Source organism: Strix uralensis, chromosome 27, assembly GCF_047716275.1.
Source record: "Strix uralensis isolate ZFMK-TIS-50842 chromosome 27, bStrUra1, whole genome shotgun sequence".
NCBI classification, from domain to species: Eukaryota; Metazoa; Chordata; class Aves; order Strigiformes; family Strigidae; genus Strix; species Strix uralensis.
The window spans coordinates 4998035-5018728 of NC_133998.1; the positions used below are offsets into that span (position 1 = coordinate 4998035).

General features: G+C 40.0%; 1 protein-coding gene across 4 annotated transcripts in view; it reads left to right on the forward strand.

The window, feature by feature from the left end:
* The window catches only part of ARHGEF18 (Rho/Rac guanine nucleotide exchange factor 18), a 53138-nt gene that overhangs the window by 27266 nt on the left and 5178 nt on the right, over positions 1 to 20694 (forward strand). For 3 of the 4 annotated variants that reach the window (XM_074851287.1, XM_074851285.1, XM_074851288.1), the window contains 19 exons: positions 1233 to 1296; positions 4362 to 4506; positions 5336 to 5448; positions 5608 to 5748; positions 6215 to 6465; positions 7188 to 7313; positions 8580 to 8697; positions 9113 to 9361; positions 10155 to 10231; positions 12440 to 12618; positions 13020 to 13111; positions 13415 to 13603; positions 14251 to 14388; positions 15415 to 15536; positions 15979 to 16035; positions 16699 to 16746; positions 17348 to 17815; positions 18509 to 18836; positions 20558 to 20680. In XM_074851287.1, coding sequence (XP_074707388.1) covers positions 1233 to 1296; positions 4362 to 4506; positions 5336 to 5448; positions 5608 to 5748; positions 6215 to 6465; positions 7188 to 7313; positions 8580 to 8697; positions 9113 to 9361; positions 10155 to 10231; positions 12440 to 12618; positions 13020 to 13111; positions 13415 to 13603; positions 14251 to 14388; positions 15415 to 15536; positions 15979 to 16035; positions 16699 to 16746; positions 17348 to 17815; positions 18509 to 18836; positions 20558 to 20680 — 3028 coding nt within the window. The remainder of the gene's footprint in view (positions 1 to 1232; positions 1297 to 4361; positions 4507 to 5335; positions 5449 to 5607; positions 5749 to 6214; positions 6466 to 7187; positions 7314 to 8579; positions 8698 to 9112; positions 9362 to 10154; positions 10232 to 12439; positions 12619 to 13019; positions 13112 to 13414; positions 13604 to 14250; positions 14389 to 15414; positions 15537 to 15978; positions 16036 to 16698; positions 16747 to 17347; positions 17816 to 18508; positions 18837 to 20557; positions 20681 to 20694) is intronic. The other variant, XM_074851286.1, reaches the window with a different exon arrangement.

A 20694-nucleotide genomic window follows, 5' to 3' on the forward strand; every position in this document is an offset into this window, starting at 1 on the left:
ACCCTTATAAGAATGCTCAAACCTGACACTTTTTTTGGGAACGTAATTGAATTATATGGTACCTCTGAATTTTATGCCCCTGTATTTTAATAGGTTGTGCCATCTTAAAGCTGATGGAAGTGTGAGAGAGCTGGAGGGGAATTTGGTTATAACAGTTGCATGTTATTTATAAGCTGAGCAATGCAGAATAAATTCTTTCATTTTTGAACTGTGATGAACTTTATATCTTGCTAAGCTATTCATTTTTTATCTGTGTCATCATGGTGCCTGCAATTTCATGTAAGGTCACAGGTTGGTTTCAGATAGCTGTCTATCTGTCGTTTTTTTCTTCTGGTATTGGTTTTGGAAATCATTTCCTCCTCCTTATAACTAATTATACTTGAGGGAGTTTTAGTTTGTTTTAACCTGCACGTGTTGATGATTTCAGAGACTGATAGCAGGTTAGGGAGTACTGTGAGGGGGAAAAGAGAGCAGAACAGCTCAAAGCTGGGCAATTAGAGGTTAGAGGAAGTGCTTTCAGCCATTGGTGATTTAAAATGTAACTCTTTTGAGGGCAGAAATGTTCTTGTGGGGTTTTTGATATATACTTTCAAACTTCTCCTTTTAAACCAAAACATTCACTTGCTGTGATGCTTTCATTTCTATTCTTTACCATCTCCCAAACTTTCGTGGTTGAATCAGCCCTGACAAACCTCTCCTGCGGAGAGAAAAGAGGGAGCGATGGCACAAAATAGTATGAGGAGTGAAGTCAGAAATGAGATCCTCAAAGTGAAGCAAGACTCCGAAAAAGCCATTTGTTACAGACTATATTACTTATTTAATTTCTTTGCACCTTCGATAAAGTCTATCTCAATGAATTGTAATATCCTAGCGTTGTAAGAACGCAAAAGTTGTACAGGTTACCAAAGATGCAATTTTAAATAGGCAGTCTAATTTTTTGTTAGCTGGCTGGGTTAGTTTATTATTTATTATCATAGCTTTAATTCAGCTGTAACTTCTGTTCTGGTTCTATTTCAGTCTGATTTATACTTGATAGGATTTTTATACAGAGTGTTGATGTCGATATGCCATTCTGGAATGTGAAAAAATCAAAATTGTTACTATGTGAAATCTTTTATATTTTCAGTGTACAGCTTCACTTACAGTTAGTGCTGTATGATAGGAGAAACATGATTCATTTTGAACTGAAAGTTTGGTCTGTGTGTGTAAGAATATTGTATTTTTTCCTATAGCAGAAAGATTTGCAGCACAGACCTTCTGGATCTCCACAAAGTTCGCCCCAGTGCATTTCCCCAGGTTTGTACTAAAGAATGATTTCTGTGCTCAAGGCTTATCTGTTCGATTGTATTTTTTTCTTTAATATGTTTTAAAGGCTATACACAGTGTGTTATTGAAGTATAGAAAAGGTCTCTTTTAATAAGATGGCTTCATTTTTTTTTCTATTGGGAATGGCTTAGAGGCTCCTAGCAATCTCCTGTGTGTTTTTATCTTTTTATCTTTTTATTTTTCTTTATACCTTCTTGCTGTGTAACCTCAAAATATCATGGTGAAAAGGGATCAATAAGCTAGTTTTTCATTGATTGTCTATTCTCTGGCCTCTGAAAAGACTAGAACTGTGAACTTTGTTTTACATCAGATTTTCATAATTGTCTATTTAAAACTTGCCTGCAGCTAGTGGTTGCTAGAAATCTCTAAGACAAGCTAGCACTAATGGTCTGAACATAAATCTTTTTTGCAACAAAGTGGGAAAAGGGATCTGGGAGGAAAAAAAAAAAACCAAGAAGAAAGAAGAGCTCTATTGCAGCATAGGGTTTGAAATAGCCTTTTGCTGCTGGAAAAGACCATCACGGCCACAGGTGTGTAATTTAAATGGCATTTTAATTTGTAGATGTTACAAGGTCTGCATTAACAGAACAGGCTTCTTGGCTCTCAGGTGGCTGATGGTAACTAGAGCAGAATTATCTTCTGCCTTGCAGTTGCTTTGGCTGTAAGAAACACAGCTGACAGGAATGTCCAAGTATTCTGTGTGTATTTCCTATGTTCTTGTATTGTTTGACTTGCATTGCAAGGTGTATTTATTTATGAAACAGTTCTTACCAAGAGGTAATGCAAAAGGAATAATTGTTTTAAGAAGATAAGTGGCTGTTTGTGTTATCGAGAATGGTTTTGTGCATTTAGGGGAAAGTGCAGAGGCTAAAATAGGAAACAATAAGGGATAATGAAAATAGGAAAAGTTGGCTGTAGGGCTTGTCGTTGAAACAGCTCTGTGGTACACAGTCTGGTCTGGTGTGATAGGTTAACAACGATCGATAGGGACTCTCAGCAGTGTGCAGGCAGTGCTAATTGAACTCAGAAAATGGCTTTTTGTTGGTGCAGACTCTGCTAGGCAGCCAGTACTTATTTTCCATAGTCAAAAGCAGAAGCTGGAAGTTAAAGGAACAGCTAATAGCATGGGCACTGGTTGTCTTTACCCACAGTATGGCACTGCAGGCTGCAGTGCCCAGCAAAAAAAGCCAAGGGTATTGTATCAATGTAAGAGAAATACCTTTTAAGAAAGGTATAAATAGTGGTGTTTGCGTCCCCTCCATCCCTCTCCCCGTGTTTTGCCTCTGGAGATTTTTAGATTTGGCCTAACGTTGTGAACCAGAACTTTATGTTCTTGACTTGTGGAGTACAGAAGAACTTCATGGCAGATGATTTCAATACTTCTCCAAATGGAAATGGGAGGACATTTATTATTAAACCTTTGTTTAAGAAATCCACCTTTACAAATCTTGCTAATACCTAATTAGTCTCCTCCTTCAGACCAGTGGGCTTGGAGCTCATCACTTGGAGATGATGGAAGAGGACTCAGTTTACCCAGTTTATTGTAGACTGAGAATGTGTTCCCTGTGTAGCCAGCAGATTTCAAACCCAAACAGGTTTTGGGAAAGGTATTTCCAGCAGGAAAAGATGTGGTGATATAATTTCTGTTAAATGTCATTGATGAAACCTCCCCTGCAGCCCTAATGTGATTCTAGTCAACTGTTTCAAGGAAGATGAAACGAGAGACAAGCAGATGTCTAGAGTATGGGATATTGAGAAATGTGGAAAAACCTGTTTCATAAGAAGAAACATGAATACCTTGATTTAGCTGTTTGGTTGAGAAAGGCAGAAGTGGAGGGAGAGATAATTGTTAGTGGAGGTACGGACTAAGAAAGGGGAACTTTTGGGGATGGGTAGACACCAGTGGTTTTACAAGAAAAGTTGTAAATTAGCAATGCATAAACCTTGGCTGGGAACTGGAGACCCTCTTGAACTGCTGCAACAGCGTGGTCCTGAAGCAGCCTCCCAGACACAGTGCTGGAAGAGGAGTTCGGTCTGGGTGGAAGACAAAGCTTGCGTGCAGTGGAGGGTCCTGGGTTCAAGGATCCATGAGATCTCGTCCACTCCCATGTCCTTAAAAGCACTTTGAAAAAAGGGCAGCTGCAGACCTTGTCAGTGATAAGTTTTAAAGATCGTATGGCTGATTCTTCATCTTTGACTTCCCCCAAGTTCCTTTTTTAAAAGGAATTATTTTGTCTCCTGTTCCTTATCATTCATTACAGACATTAGTGCTAAATAATTGTATCCATTTTTTATAAGTCTATTACAGGCTTCCATGTATTGTGTAATAGCGATTAAAGTTTTAAATATCTTTCCAGTTCACAGTCTGTCTAGATTTAAAAAGCATTTAAAAGCTGCTGTATTAAAATTAAATTTAGCTCTGGTATCTATTATGTTCAGTGTGTGTGCATGCAGATATAAATCACTGTGTAGCAATAAGCATTGCAAAGAACTTGTGGTTTTTATGTGATCTCAGATTTTTCTTGTTTGCCATGAAATGTTCTGTGCCCTTATACGGTAGGGTGTGAATAATTGTGTGTAGGTTCTGGTGTTTTACTAAAGGAGAAGATACTTTGCAATTTCCACACTAAATGGGCACAGTAGGGACCAATTTCCTGCACTTCAGACCTGCTGATTTAGCCAATACAGTAAGTTAAGTGGCAGCTTTACATTTCTAGAAGGATCACAGGTAGTATAAAAACAGTGCATCTCTGGGGCCACTTTACTGTGCCAAGTCTGAGGGCAGCCAGTAGTGAGCATGGGGAATACAAATTCAAAAAGCAGCGGCAGAAGCAACACAATTCCAGCTCATCCTGAGCTGTCTTTTTGTGGTTCCTTTTCAAGAAAATGGAATGAGAATGTTTTTTTGGACAATGAGCTCTTGACATCCAAGATCCTGTCTGTTCTCCGTCCGCATTCAGAGAGAGGTTTGAGAGCAGGCGATCTGCAGTGTACGCCTCATTTTCTGAGTACCAATTCAATTTTTGCCTCTCTAGCCGCTTCTTTGAAGGAGCAGCCCCAAAGTCTTCTCCTGGGACCGGATGGCACCCCAGTACTATCACGGAATCTCGGTATGACTATCGCCCAAAGAGGAAAATCTCAGTCTTCATTGAATACTCCTGGAGCTGTTAATAAATTTGGGTAAGCAAATTGCTTCTCTTCTAATTCACTAGCTTCTGCTGCCACCCCCCCCCCCCCCCTCCACCCCTCCAGTGTGAAAAGAAAAACAATTACAGAACTAAAGCAAGAAATCACATGGGTTTTCAAGCTCAAAAGAGATTTATTGAGCTTTTAACGCTGAAATTCATTTCCCTGAACAGTAAGCTTTTTTTTTTTGTTTAAATCACCTTGTCTTTAGTCCCTCTATACTATGTCACAAAAGATATCCTATGAAATAGGGCAGTACTGGAGTATCTCTGTCTAGGTTGTGCTTTTCGTGGGTATATTTGTCTTCAGACTTGTTGAAATTCAGTAATCTCTTCTGAGTTCAGCTATTCTAGGTTGTGCTAGTTCTGACTAGTGTAGGAGGCAGCAGTGTTTTAAATTGCAGGATACCTTGATTAAAATAGTAGACAAATTCAAAGCTCTCTGCTGTTTGAAGTAGTTGTTTACTTTTTATGTGCTACAGTTATGCTTCCTTCTCGGTGAAAGTGCCCTTTGTACTCTGAACCGGCTGTGGCTTGTCACCAGGCGATGTCTTTTTAAAATGTCATACCAGAAGTTGCATACTTACTCATGCTGCTCTAATTAAAACTGTAATATTTCAGTGATGGAGTTGCTAAATTGGTTTGACGGTTTTAAAGTTGGAGTGCAAGGACAGCTTTTATATATTTATTTTAAGTTAATTGCACTAGAGTTTAGGAAAGATGCTTGTTAAAGTAGTTGGATTTTTATTTTTTTTTTGTCAAGCAACTCAAAAAATGTTAATGTTCTGGTTTGGTCCCTTGGTCTAATTTCTTTGACCATTTAGACTAATTTCAGGAGACATGGATGAAGGGGATTCAGGCTTTATAAAATTTAAGCAGACTTCAGATGACGTTGTCGTGCTTGCGCCTTCAACAGCAGACTCCATTTTTCTGGAAGGTATGGAATTTCTATGCTTTTCAGGATTTTTATGCAATTTCTTACAGTCTTAAAGCAGCACTGAGATGATTTTACTGTTGTTGTTGTTCATTATGGTAATGAGGGATATGGTGGGAAACAATTTAACAATAATTGAAATTGAATGTGCTTTTGGTCTAGATGCATATTATGTATCCCTCCGAAGTGAAATAGAAACAGATGCTCATGAGTTTGAGGCAGAGTCTTGGAGTGTTGCAGTGGAACAGTCTTATGCAAAAAGACAAAAGAAAGATGTTATAAAAAGGCAAGATGTCATTTATGGTAAGAATATTTTTTGTTCTTCTATTTCAGTGTCACTGTTTTGAAACAAAGCAGAAATTTTTTTTGGCTCCCATTTTGACTCGTGCTTGAAAACTAAAATTGGGTGATGATTTTCAAGTCTGTTACCTGTCTTAGTGTGCCTAAGTCCTCCTATTAATGATTTTAAGCAACCTGTAGTTTTCAGTATGCCTGTGTTAGCAGCAAAGCCCAGCTATACAATTAGGGAATAGCTCCACTGCAACTGGGAGCTGTCATTAAATAAGCAGGGTCAGTCACTGTTTGGTTGAGAGATAAACAGGGCAGATTTAGGAGCTTCACATCAGTGATGCTAAGATTGTGGTGAAGAAGGTGGTGGCTTTCGGAGCCTGCTCTTTTATATCTCACTAGTCATATAAATTACTTTTGATTTATATCTCACTAGCATATAAATGACTTTTGATTTATTTTTTCATTTCCCTTTGCCCAGAACTAATGCAGACTGAAATGCACCATGTTAGGACACTGAAAATAATGCTGAAGGTATACTCCAAAGCCATGAGAGAGGAACTGCAGTTCCCAAATGCAGTCATCAACAAGCTTTTCCCCTGTGTGGATGAGCTGCTGGTGGTGCACGGGCAATTTCTGCTCCAATTAAAGGAGCGACGAAAGGAATCCTTGGAAGAAGGCAGTGACCGAAATTACATAATCCAGAACATTGGAGACCTCTTGGTAAAACAGGTGTGAATTAAACTCTACCAATATTGTTGACACTGTTAAATTTCTAAAAAGCTAACTGTAAGGTTAAAGTTATGTTACGTAAAGATTGATTTAGTACTGGGTTTAAGATTATCTTTCCAGTGTGATGTGTGAGCATGACTCCCAGGAACATATCTGGTCACGAATAATATGAAATGTTCATTGAATGTTCTTTGGGCATGTGTGTACGTATGTTGTGGGATATGCCACTGCAGATGGTTTGGTTCTGTTTTTCCTCTGTTCCAGAAGTAACATATTCCTGGTGTCCATCCCAAATAAAGCTCTCCTGCATTTAATGCTGAGCTTCTTGGTTCTGACCTTTTAAAAATGCAGTAAAGAGCCTTTGAACTCATTACAGCTTTAGCACCAGTATTGGTATGGAGTGGATGCAACGATTGCTTTCATACATCGTGACCATTTTTTGCCCTTCACCTTTTACAAGTCCTCACTCTTTTTAAGTGCAGAGGCCCAGAGATCCTTTAAAAAATTCTCGTAATGATAACCATCACTTAATATTTGGTTATCTTGTGGTATTCCAGATGTCACACTGTGTGAATCTCTCATTTGTGGTACAGAAGAAAATGAAATATTGAAGAAATGTCTCAAAAATCAGTTACCATAAAACCATGTTAAACCTGGGTCTTGCAGTGGAGATAGGTTTACTCTTAATGATTCATGTCTTTCATTCTTGTATTTCCAATTAGTTTTCAGGTGAAAATGGAGAGAGAATGAAAGAAAAATACGGTGTGTTCTGCTGTGGACACAATGAAGCTGTTACTCACTATAAAGACCTGCTCCAAAGCAATAAGAAGTTCCAAAACTTAGTAAAGGTAAACAACAACCAGAAGCCTCCCATTCTGACTGTGCAAAATATACTTAACTGCTTTAGGTTTTGTTTTGTACTTGAAGATCTCTTAAATTTGAATGAGCAGGGTCAAAGCCATATTCTCGTTATTTGACAGACTGTTAGCTTCTTGCATTTTAGATGTTTTGATCATTTGGACACGGAGCCACAATTAGCAGGGGTTAAATTTGAGGCAAGATCTTGAGAGCACATAGGACTGGGGAATAGAGTATTTGTTTTATTCATAGCTCTGTCACTGACTGCCCTGCTGTGTCACCATCTCTGTAAATTGGCTTGATAATAAATTAAATCAATGATAAATGCTGTTGATGAACCACTATAGGAAAGGCAGGTACTCTTAGTCAAGTTTTGTCCACTACATCATCTTTCCAAAACTAGAAGATTGGCTCCAGGGTGGTTTGTTTATCTGCTGTACACTCTGATGTGCAATTAATAGGAAGGGCTGAAGGGACACGGCCAGAGTGGAAGCCTGTAACCTGAATCTCCGATGGCATTGCACAGTCCTAAGTATTCTCATTTTCCAGTCATCAGTAAGTGATACTGTGTGAACTTTCCAGCATAGCTCTATACTTACAGCTCTTCTCAGCAAAGTGTCTTTAAAAGTGAGAACCTTTTACTTTCAAGGAACTAAATAAGTGACCAGAGTTTGAAAATATATAACCCCAGTCCTTGTAAAGAAGGATCTTGGTGCTGTATTCTGGTGCCAGGATTGTGCTGTACCTGCAGTCAGACTAACCAGTGGGATTCTCATGCCTTACAGTCTTCCCTTCCTAAACAGAAATGTGTTTCTGTAGATGGGCTTACTGGTGAACATAGAGTGGTAAAATAAACACTTAGTTTATTTGTTATTGACCCAATTTGTCTGTTAGGTGGTTGAGTCTGGTTTTATAAATACAGTACTTTTCTATGTATTTAAGGACTGGTCCTATTATAAAAGGCAATCAGTTAGCAAATAAGCAGACAAACAGTTCAGATTTGGAACTTTCTCTGCTTGGCTCCAGATTTAGTTAGCAGTAGTTGAAAGTAATACCTAAAATATTTTCCAGTAATAAAAGCAATTTTTTCAATGTTACCAGGAGTTTTGCTTTTTACTAGAAGAGTGCAACTAATTTAGTGGGGCTGTCCCTAACTGTAGAAAAATGTTTTGAGACAGAAAATGTGTGAATGGAGAGGCGAGGGAGTTGAAGAGCACTATGTACAATGGATGCGATGGGTCTGTCTTGTTTTCTAGAAAATCGGCAGCTGTTCCATTGTGAGGAGACTTGGTGTTCAGGAGTGTATCCTCCTAGTCACGCAGCGCATCACCAAATACCCAGTCTTGGTGGAACGCATAACTCAGAATACAGAAGGTGGGTTGTTTACCCTTTCCTAGAGGCCTCACAGTTGTCTGATCCTTTTTCTCCTGTGTTTTGCATGTTCTTTCTTCAGACAAGGAGGGACAGGCTGGTACTGCCTTACACCTGCTTTCTCGCTTCTTCATTAGCTGAAGATGCCGTTTTAGATGCAGATCCAGATCAGTCTCACCTCATCAGAGGGTCAGGAGCAGCCTTCAGTTTCATGTCTGCAACCACAAAGCCATAGTAGTTAAGCATGTCAGCTCATGAGAGATTTAGAGCTTTAGGATATTTTATTTTATTTTAAAAATTAAGCTCTTGAGAAATACTGTTAGATGTTCAGTATTGAACCTTCACATCATGTTTGGATGGCTCATATCTTCTAATCCAGAGTTGAAAATGTGTCTGACTGCTACTCTTTTTCTCTTAGCCGGAACTAGAGATTATGAAGAGCTGACCCAGGCCCTTAGTTTAATTAAGGACACCATCACTCATGTAGATGCCATGGTAAATGAGTATGAGAAGGGACAGCGCCTTAAAGAGATTATGCATAAAATGGAGCTAAAATCATCTGGGAAATGCAAAAATGGGCTTTTCTTCCGGAAGGATGACATGGGACAGAGGCGGCTTCTACTGGATGGGATGCTGTACTGGAAAGCTGCATCAGGGCGACTCAAAGGTAAAAGTACAACTAGGAACAAGATTTATTTTTTTTTTAGTAACTGTTTATTACTGATCGATTGAGTATAAAATAAGATGACAATAACCTGCTTGTTTAATAGGATATTGGAGGAAATAGCACTTGTTCTATTCTTGGCTTGTCCAATAAGCATCTCTGTAATGGTGCATGATAAGTTCCTTATGCTGCTTGCTTATTATCTGTCTGATCTGCTTTCCAATTCAAGAGGGAGGTCTTTAGATAGATGACAAAGCTTTGAGTCATACTGACTTAGTCTCCTGTGGAAAGGCATTATCTTGTGCGAGGTCGGGTTCACACTTTAAAAGATCGTGTCGTGTTAACCCCATGACACCTTCATTCTGCATAATGTCTGTTTTGCCAGAAAATCAAAAGTGTCCATTAGTGAATATTTCAACAGCTTCATTGCTCAAGTGTTCAGAGAAGCTTCAGTGGCCCATAAAATGCAGCCAAGAGTAGGTGGTACTGTGAACAGCTGCAGTTCCAGAAGAATCTGCTGTTGAGGGAGACATGTTCCCTCATGATGTCGATGTGTAGGATGCCTGTGGAGGAGTTTTCAAGTTTTAAATCAGCTCTGTTTGTATTGTGCTGGTTCTGCACGACTCCAAGCTGTCTGTGGACAACCCAAGTAAAGGCAGTAGCAGACCCAATACTGCAAATGTTGACGTGCTATTCCCTGACCCGCAGGAAATTTAAGTCAAGTGATTTTTTTTTCAGTCTGTACCAGTCTTTCTGCTTTAAATTTTTTTTTTTTTCTTGTCTGTTGTTACTGTAGATATTCTGGCAGTCCTGTTAACTGATGTGCTGTTGCTCTTACAAGAAAAGGACCAAAAATACACATTTGCATCAGTGGTAGGTATTTTTCTCCTTTTTTAATATGTTCACTTAGAGTATTTCTGAAAGTGACAGTAACAACAGAAGAAATACACTTAGAGATGTTAGATACTTGTTATGGTAGGTTCAGAAGGAAAATGAAGTTAATAAACCTATAATAGCTAATAAGCTATTAGAGAGTCACTTTTTCTGAAGCAGTTCTGGTACTTGTTGAATGCCTCCCACTGTCTCTAAGTGCAGAATAGTGTTGCCGTGCCTCAGCCAGTTGAGCTGCCACATCTGTGGTTTTCTGACGCCTTGACTTTGTTCTGACATTCACTATTTCTTTTCTTGTGCTGTGACTTTCCCTTTCACTGAACTTTGTTAGGCTGCTGTTTTATACAAGTCGTAGATGTTAAACATGCTAGAACTGTGCTTGGAAAGACACTCACAGGTAAGGTCTGCGGCTGTCTGTTAATGGACAGGGAAAGAATCTTCCATTTCGGTTAGGGATGTGGTAATCGGGTTCATAGTAGTCTTTACTGGGGGCAGAGAACTTTCCTGAAGTAAATGTAATAAGCCCTAAATGCAAATGTAATTACTGCAGCACTCTAGAACACTCAGTGGGTTTGCTTGCTTTTCTAGGGCATTTCCACAGGTGTCCTCAGAGCGGTTAATTGTGTACATTTTGTCCTGATCTAGTTCAGTTATGGCTGTAAGAGAACCCGTAACAGAGAAACTATTTTATGTAATTATTTTCTTGGGTGTATTTTTTTCAAGACATTAACATTAGAGCTGAATTCTAATGGCAAAAGCTATTTTGGTGACCTCAGGGCTGTAAAAGCAACTGCTTTTCAAATTACCCTTCCTCTAATGCACAGAATGGGGATACTTTCACAAATCAGGATGGTTGGAAGTTGTTTCCTCTTGAACAGCATTAGGTGAATCTTTGAACATTAATTTATTTTATGACATTGACTCTGATAGACTAATTCTGCCCTGTTTTCCAAAAATGCATCTGAGCTATGAGCAGAAGAGCAAATTCACAGAGGGGAAGAACATACTGTGTGTGTACGGTGTCTAGGCTGTTGTGACAGTTTTCCGTATGACTGCCGTTGCTTTGAGAGAAATGTGAGTAGCTCACATCGAGGCTAAAACATTGTTCCCAAGAAATAAGAGCATGCACGTGTGTTCTTAGTCAGTATAGCTGTTCCACTGCAAGGTGGAACGTATAAGCCCTGGTTTGTATGTCCCCTAGTAACTTTTCTGTGAGCACATACCATACAGTTGCTTATGACAGTCCCTAAAAGCTGATCTGGTTTTTTTTTCCCCTCCAGTAAAATGCTCTACAGTTGTAGATTTAGCAATTTTTTGCATCTTTGTATGTATACAGTTTATTTGAAATGTAGATATCACTCTCCATACATAAATCAAGCAATAGGAGCAGATGGATCTTCTCGGTGATTCTGTTTTTCCAGTGACCTCTGTCGATGGCTTAAATTGCAGTACAGTGGCTCAGAGCAGTTGGCATAACCTGGTGTTCCTGATGTTTGTTTCACAGCTTGGTCTTCTTATCATCACTAGATTATGCTGTGAAGGTTCAGCAGTTAAAAAGAGCTTTTTTTTTTTTTTTCTGGGGAGGATCTTTCTAGGTCGCATATATTGGACCTATGCTATGTGAAGCATAGATAGGTTTTTAGTAACTAATATCCCTCCTGTAAATTTATTTTCATTGCAAAGACTGACAGCTAATCCAGTTAATCCTTAGTTAGACAATACTATCTGTCACCTTGTTTTATTATTCACAGGGCCTGATGGCACACTGTAACACCCCTCTGTCAAGTTTTTGTTTCTACTTAGAACTTCTAACACTTCCTTCTGTTCTTTTCTTTCACTTGTGTCATTGAGGTTTTTGTTTTCTTTTTCAAATTTTGGTTTTGAGCCTGTTCTTGACTTCTGGGACCTAGTGGGAATCCTCAGGTCCTTAAATTGATAGATGCTTTAATATTCAATCAGGTACTGAGACCTCTTGTTTTTGAAACGTACCTTCTTCATTCCATGTTTTAGCTGTGGTTGATGATGACAGTGTCAAAAGTGTCATGTGAAGAGGCCACAGCAATAAAGTTACAGTGTCGTGATGTTATGGCTCATGGTGGCCTTGTATAAGTAGGAGGACGGGGAGCTAGGGAGCACAAACCCTAAAGAATGTGTATAACGTAGTGCAATAAATTCTATTTTGTTTTACAGGACTCTAAACCACCAGTTATCTCATTGCAAAAGTTGATTGTAAGAGAAGTAGCTAATGAGGAAAAGGCAATGTTCTTAATTAGCGCTTCCTTAAAAGGACCAGAAATGTATGAAATTCACACAAGTTCAAAAGAGGAGAGGAATTCCTGGATGACACATATCCGCAGAGCTGTAGAAAGGTAAATGATGAGTGAACGCGGGAGGGTTTGATTTCTTGCTCATCTGTGTCTCTTCGTAAGACTCATAGGTGTAAATTTATTGTAAAAGTCCATTTGACTATCCCTAAACTTTCTTCATAAGACCAAAGTGTGTGATTCTGTGTTCGTTGGGAAGAAGCCACTCATAAAGATGCAAAAAAAAAAAAAAAAAGGCAGCCAAAGACTTTATTCTGCTTTATTTTTAAAAATAAACAAAAAAATTGATTCACTGATGTCAAATGCCATAGGGCTTTGGATAAGGGAGGAAGATTGACACACAAGATAAACCACATCCTAGGCAAAAGCTTCAGGTTGAATCCTGAGATGGTTTTAAGTTCTCTAATGTGCAAATCAAACCTGTATCTGTCTCCCACTTTGCACAGCTGTCCTGATGAAGAAGGAGGAACATTTAATGAACCTGAAGCAGAGAAGAGGCTGGCTGAAGCAAGAGCTGCTAAGTTGAAAGATTTTCAGGGTAATGACTTAGTTATATATTCCCTGAACTGCTCCTCAGCATCATTTGTGATTTATGCCTGTCTTATTCTTTTATCACACGATCAAGTTTCTCCTTCATAAGTCTTTCAAGGTAGTGCAAGATTATAATGCAATAGTTAAGTTAAATAAGTCTAATAAGCTTTGTATGCTCCATGAGTTTTCCCCTTAACTGTTAATTATATCTTTGCATTTGATGCTCTGAAATGAATAATAATCTTCCAAATTGAACATTACACTCTGACAGTGATTAGGAAGGCAGAACTGAGTTTGTTTCTTCCTTTAGAGCGTTTGAACATGAAAGACGACCTGATTATGCAAAGTCTAACTGAGAAGCAACAGATTTATCTAGAAATGTCTGAAATGAATGGGTTTGAAGACCATTCCCAAGGCTCTCGATCTAAGCTACTTCTTCGGGGGGATATCTCAGAAAATCTGCAAGGAGAGGTGATCTTGAAGTCCGCAGTGACAGAAGGTAAATGCACTGTGGGAATGCGTTCCCTCAGGTGCAGGGGTGGGGATAAGCACGTAGGATCTAAGTACAGGTCCTGAAAACCATCCTGTAGTAACATAATACTTTTATGTAACACTGTTCAGACTTCCTTATTTTCAGAACCAATCTGCAAGATAGGTAAAGTGCACCGGTGTTTTTAGGTAGAGGACCTTCTCACCTTGGATTTTTATATTTTTAAGGACCAACCGGTGGAGTCTTAGGACGAGTCTATTCAGAGGAGTAACTGAGTGCTCTAATAATACACCAGTCCTGAAATATAATATTGTATGAGGGTTATATATTAAAATAGCCTATCTAAAGATAGTATATTTTAAAAGAAAATAAGCACAAACATAGTTTTTATTTTGGAAAAAAACCCTAAACACTCAAGGCTCAATAATCTAACTTGCAATCAAGGAAGAGGTCATCTTTATATGTGCAGTACGCAGAGCCTGTCGTAAAGAGCTAGTCATGAAGGGAAATTCATCTGTACTGCAGGAAACCTCTCAAATTGTCCGATCTTTCAATGTACTTGATGGTTGAATTTTTTTTTTTAACTTGTTTGCATGATGCACTTGGCTCACTGCACAGACATGGCTGTTTACATGACATGTTCTGCTCTTTTCTAGCTGAAAATCTCCAGAACCTTATCTTCACTCACTTAGGCAGTGGATCCTGTCAGCCTGAGGATTGCTCTGGGTTGGGACTCCCCAGGAGAGCAGAGACCTTTGGAGGATATGACAGCAGTCCCTCAATTTCAAATAAATGTAAGAAAGGGAAGATTCGGCATTTTTCTGAGCTGCTTAGCTCTTCACTGTGTTTCAGAGAATGAGATAAGAACAATGAATTAAGTGAGGCTCTGGTGTAAGGAAGCTTCACCAGGCTCTGAAAGGAGGACAAGAGCATATTTCTAGTGTGTATTAGCCTGTTGTATCTTTTGCTTCTGATACCAACACTAGAGAGCAGAGTAGGGCTCTCAGTGTTATGCTAAGAGCATTACATTAACCCATACTTCCTAATTATCACAATTCCACACAGAATTTTAATTTTGTTGAAAAAAATAAGCTTGACCTAAAAACCTAGGAAACTTAAATTCAGCTGCCTGCTTTTATTATTGAATCTTGAAACTTTTTTCCACTTTCTTTTGAATCTGCACAGTCACTAAAGGGTTGCTGAATCCTTAGATAATATAAATTGTCCTTTTGGCACAGATGATTTATCAGTTAATTAATGAAGTGAGTGGAAATACTAGATACTATTTATCTCCATTTTCGCTTTATGCATTTATTGAGAAATGGTCTTTATTTCACTGGTTGTTAATCTCTAGAATACCTTCTGTTGTCTCTGAAAGGCTATATGTCTGTCATACTACAGGCGTGTCATGCGGTATGGTTTCCATCTCTACCTCCTTCCACACTTACAGTGGTGCTGCTTTGAATAGAATTTTTCTACTGACAAGTATTCCATATTACAAGCTTGCAATTCTGGTAGCCACAGACGATCGTTTTCATGCACACACTGTGGTTGCTTCACTTAAAAATAGTATAACGTAATTTGAACTTACTCTCCCTGTTTATCTTAACCCACTCTCCTCAAGTTTTTATACTTTTTTGAGCAGTGCTACTCGTCAGTGTTGTCTGCTCTTCCACTTGGAATCAGCATGGAGAAGCCATGCAGTTGCATATTGGTTCTAACTTCAAAGTCGCAATTTTTTTCTGTTTGCTCTGTTAATACAATGAGTTTTCACAGGCCTGGTGCCGGTGTGAGCTACTCATACTTCACTCCTCTTTCAGCTGGTAGCTTTAGGAAGAACAGTGGTGGTGACCAGAGACAGTGGGACTGGAGAGGCCCTGCAGTAAGTTCAGATATGCAACTCCACGACCTCCCTTCTGATGCAGAAGAAGGATCTCAAACCGTATGTTTGCCTTATGCGTGATATAAATGCATTTCCTCATGTTCCTCTTCATACTAATGTTGACAGAACAAATCTCACAAAGTTAAAGTCATAATAGCTGGTAGGGCTAGGCTGTAACAGAGGTCTGTCAAATTACTCCACTCAGCTGAGGATGTTTTATGGGGCAAGCTGATAGCTTAGCACTTGAGATGCATGATAATTTGGTTTTATATCTGTTCATTTGCTGCTGTACCATTAACACTAGCTTTATCACCATGCATCTGTATCAGCCTGGCCTCTGATTTAACTATTTTTGATACGTGTCCTTCAGTGTATGGGAGCAATCTCTGCTCCAGCCGTAAACGCTGTTCCCTGATGAGATGAACCTTCCCACCTTGTTCTGGCAGCACTTCCAATGCCCAACAAGTGTCTCTAGCGCAGGTGTTGGTTTTGTCTTTTTTAGTGTGATGTGACAAGGTCGGATGACAGCAGTGGTCTTCAGCTCACCATAGAGTCTCAGGTATGTTATTTCTGCTGGTAGGAAATCTAATGGCAAATAGCTATATTATAATAATAACATGCAAAACCAAAACGAACAAACCCACCGAAAAGCTCAGTATTTTTGTCTGTGGAACCACAAGCACATTAACAGCCTGTACCTTATGACTCAAACACATTACGAATGCAGAGATAAAAGTGCCATTAGAAAACAAAGATGGGTTCTGGGTATGTAGATACACGTGTCAAAGCTGGTTGACTGCTTCTCCTGCGTCTTTGGAGGGATCGTGTGGTCTCAGCTCACTGACAGAACCGGCCTCTGAATCTTCCGTGAGTGCTGTACCTGTGTAGTGGTTCAGTGCTGGAGCATGGGAAGAAGTGATCATGTGAAGAAAACATGATGAAGATTTGCTCCCTGGCATCCCACTGAGATTTGCTGGGCGCTGATTTACATCACTGCAAGGACTAATATACCAAAATTCATCATGCCAGCCTATTGCTTTATTGGCTGTTACTGTGTTAGAGTACTCTTGTAGCCGTGCTTCTGTTGTGTGTGTTTTTGTATAGATACCATTGATTATGTTCACTGTTTAAAAAGAAAAAAAAAGTCTTAATGCATCAAAACAGAGCTCTGTTCAAGTGTCTAATGTCTTTTTTCTCTCTCTCTGCCTCCCCTCCTCTTCAGCTTGTCCAAAGGATACAAACGCTGTTACAGTTGCTCTCCAGTCTTCAGGTAAACCACTATTTACATCCAAGCGGTTTGTTAGGCATTAAATGTAATAAAATTTATGCAAGTGTGGAGATGAGCTACCTTGAAAATATCCCCTAAAGCTAGAGTGAAGTACAGAATTTAAGACCTGAGACTCCAGGAAACAAACACTGTGTCTGGTATTTTGAAGGAAGTGTTAGATCTCTTGTCTTAAGTAATTGTTTCCTTTTTCCTGCTCACTTAAATGCAATTCTTCTGCTACTTTGAGCTCTGTCTGCTCTCCATGCTCACTTCCTCTTAAAACTGTTGTTGATATACACGTGTGTGTATGTATTACTTGTTTTTACTGTAACCTTGCAATTGGCAATATTTGGACTGATTGGATTCAGAGTAATAATTCTAGGTGCAAGAAATGTTAATTTTGCCATATGGAAGCATAATTTATTTGCTCAGCCATCTTCAGTATCGTGTCGGTCGTGATGGGCGGTACAAGCTGGCAGTTAGATCTACTCTTGAAGGTAGAAGTCTCTGCGATTTAATCTGGTAGATGCTGTTGTCTTTTGTTTAACTGTGCATGTTTTTTGAACCCATGTGTTTCATGCTGAAATTCTTACCTCCCCTCCAGGCAGTGATATCTCAGCAGGACAGCTACATCGAGATGCAACGAGCCACCATGGTAGACCGGGAGAAGCAATACCGGCTGCAGTCTACCCGAGGCAATCTGCTGCTAGAGCAGGAGAAACAGCGGAACTTCGAAAAACAGAGAGAAGAACTGATGAATGTACAGAAACTCCAGAGCCAGCTGAAGCTGGAGCAGCAACACCTGGAACGGGAGAGGAGTCGGCAGCAGAGGGAATTTGAAAGCACGGAAGCTCAACTGCAGGAACGTGAAGAGGAGACTCGGCAGCTGAGAGAGAAGTTGAATCAGGAGAGGGAAGAGCTCGAGAGGCAGCGAGAGGCCTATCAGCATGACCTAGAGAGGCTGCGGGAAGCTCAGAGAGCAGTTGAGAAAGAGAAGGAGCGTCTAGATCAGCTCAGGAAGCTGAAGAAGCAGAACACAGTGTCAGGCACATTCTCCCCGGAAATGGGACAGGTGAGGAATTCATTTTCTTGGAGTTTTATTTCTGTTAACCTGCTTGCCCCTTTCTGCAGCACTAACCCATGTTTGCTTTTCACTGGGCTCCTTGAACTGTCATCTGAAATAGCTGGTGACGGCTACTGTCAGAGCCCAGAGCTTGGCAGTTCCCCGCTCTCTGTGAAATTCCACCCAGACGTTTGGTAATGAGAAATTTTTTTAGAAAGATAGCAACAGAGAATAAGTTATTTTTGAACGTGACTGGCTGAGGATTTTTTTAAGTACAGGAACTGCCCTATGGCAGGCAGGTGATTGCAGGGGTGCTGCCTTGATAGAATTTTGTACAGTTGATTCTAAAAACGTTTCTTGTGTTTTAAAATGTGAAGGTTGGGGTCTGAATAAACGGGCTCATTTGTTACTGTCTTAAAGTCCTGCTTTCTGTCTGTCCTTCCATCACCTAATGCAGTGTGCTTCTGCGTTCCTTTGCTGGGTGCAATATTAAGCAGTCTGGAGCTGCTGAGGCTCTTTTCAGTGTTCAAGGGCTTGTAATCTTGCTCTTCCATTTGCCAGCACGCTTTGGGCTTCGTCTGACCTGTTGCATTTTCCACTAGAAAGTGCTTTATGTTTTCAGACCCGAGGGTGGTCTCTCCTCATTTTATCCAAGAGAGTAAAAATACCCGTTTGACTTAGAATGCCTTTTTCCTCACGTAGAACCAGATGCTAAGTCATTCTGTTAGCTTCAATGGAGAAGGGGTGGAACCATCTGTACCCGTCCTGAAAGCCTCTGTGCGAGTGAGCGTCTCCGGGATGGATTACCTGGAACGGCCGGACTTGGTTCGCAGGGACAGCACCACCCTGGAGAATCGCCCCGTTCTTGCGCTGAAGAATGAAGTGCCAATACATCTCCTGAGTGCAACTAATCAAATACAGAAGCCAGCTGCAGTTCAGCAGCAGATTCCTACTAAATTGGCCACTTTTACAAAAGGAAGCAAAGAGAAAGGTGGGAAGAACAAAGCATCTCATAGGACAGACAGTTCAGGTAAGTGCATTTAAATGCATTTCTGATCTCTGCCAGCATCACAGGGAGGCAGAACACTGCAGCTTAAACCTCTGGCTACCCACGTGGAACCCAGAAATGAATATGCTCCAAATTGTTAGTGTGCTTACTGCAGTTAGTAGGCTCTTAAAATCCTAAGTTAGGAGTTACATGTGTCTACTATTTAACTTGAAAATACAGCCCAAAGGCATAATGTTGAAAATGGAGTTCTGTAATCCAGCGGGACAGAATGATGGTGAGAGGTTGTAAACCTGGATGTAAAATCTTCTCACCTAAGTGTAGTGTTAAGGGAAAATAGAGGAAAAAAAAAAAGGCTTGTTCTGCATGGGTGAAATGTTTTGAGGCTGGCTTAACCTTTTCTCACTCTCTGTCCAGAGTTATAACGACATTGAATGCTCTATCTTTCTTAGCACGAGTCAGTCATTAAATACAGATTTCCTGGCCAGAATTGAGATGCTGTGTGTGTTGTAGAATTGAAAGGGCCTAATTTTGTCAGAAATAGAAGCAAGCAAAAATAAAGTCACCCTGTCATAGTGTAATTTCTGCTGCTAACTGCTGAGTACTAAAGTAGTGATGTTTGCCAATGACAGACACAGGAAAAACCACTTTTTCTCTACTGCTTAAAATAGCCTTACTGCCAGCTTAGGAGAATGACCTATAATTTTAAGTTACAAAATTATCTTTTTTAGCTTTGTGTAGGATTCAGACTTGGCAAGCTTACCCATCACTTGGGCCTGTGCTACTATAGTGGACTCGGGGCCAAACCTGTCTAGGGAGGGGAAGGGGAAGGTCTTTTGCTCACTGTAGAAAAGTCTGTCTCTGTTGTGTCTAAAGTTTAGTACAATTGCAAACTTGCTTATGTTTTTGCACATAAATGAAGCCTAATATCCTCTTACCCTGAATACCAAATGCTGGTAAATGGGAAAATAAAGCTCTAATACCACATCTCCCCAGGTTTCTTTTTAATAGCTCTTACATAATGCTCTCTGCCGTGGAAATGTACTTAATGGTGTTTTATACCTTTCATATAAATTCCAGAAAAAACACAAATATATTGGTCTCTATTCTCTCATGAGCATTAGTGGGATGCATGCTTGTTATGCCCACATGTAGATCTTGGAATAAAATGGAACAAGACTTTCTGTACCAGAGGCAAAATACTGTGTATTGAATTTGGGTTTTGTGACGTGTAAGGAATGTGCACTGAGAGTAGTTCTTTGGATCCAGAGTAACAGTTTCATGAATTGCTTTTATTGTTGAAATTAAGCAACTGACGGGCTGTAACACCAGAATCAATGGACTCTGCTGCTGAGCAGCTGCGAGACAGATGGAGAGCAGAGACAAAAGTTCATCACGGTTCTGCGTGTTAAAAGTAGCACAAATAGCCATTGCTATTTGAATGCAAAGGACAAAGATTTTTTTCTTCTCTGCTGGGCTGTATAATACTAGATTTTAAGTCTGTGGTTGTCAGGGGCTGCTAGTAACCGAATTAAAGCCCTCAAGGAAGAGGAGAGAGAAAGTATTCGTGGTCTAAACAGCTGAAGAGAAGATTTAAGTAACTTGCGACAGAAGCACCGGCTCTTTGTGGTACAGCAGCTTCCTTGGATGGGCAAAGGTGTCAGTACTGGGGGCCCAGCGTGAAACAGTGAAATCTGTGAAGCACTGCTAGCCTCAAATACTAATTTGTAAAATATTTTCTTTAGCATCTGTTGATCAGAAGCAGCTGCTACCCCCCAGGCTTGTTGGACGAGAGGAGGGTGTCCTGAGGGGCAGACGATCAGCAAGTCCAGTCCTTCCCAGCAGCCAGACCGCTGTGTTCCAGCCAGGTATGTCTTCACCA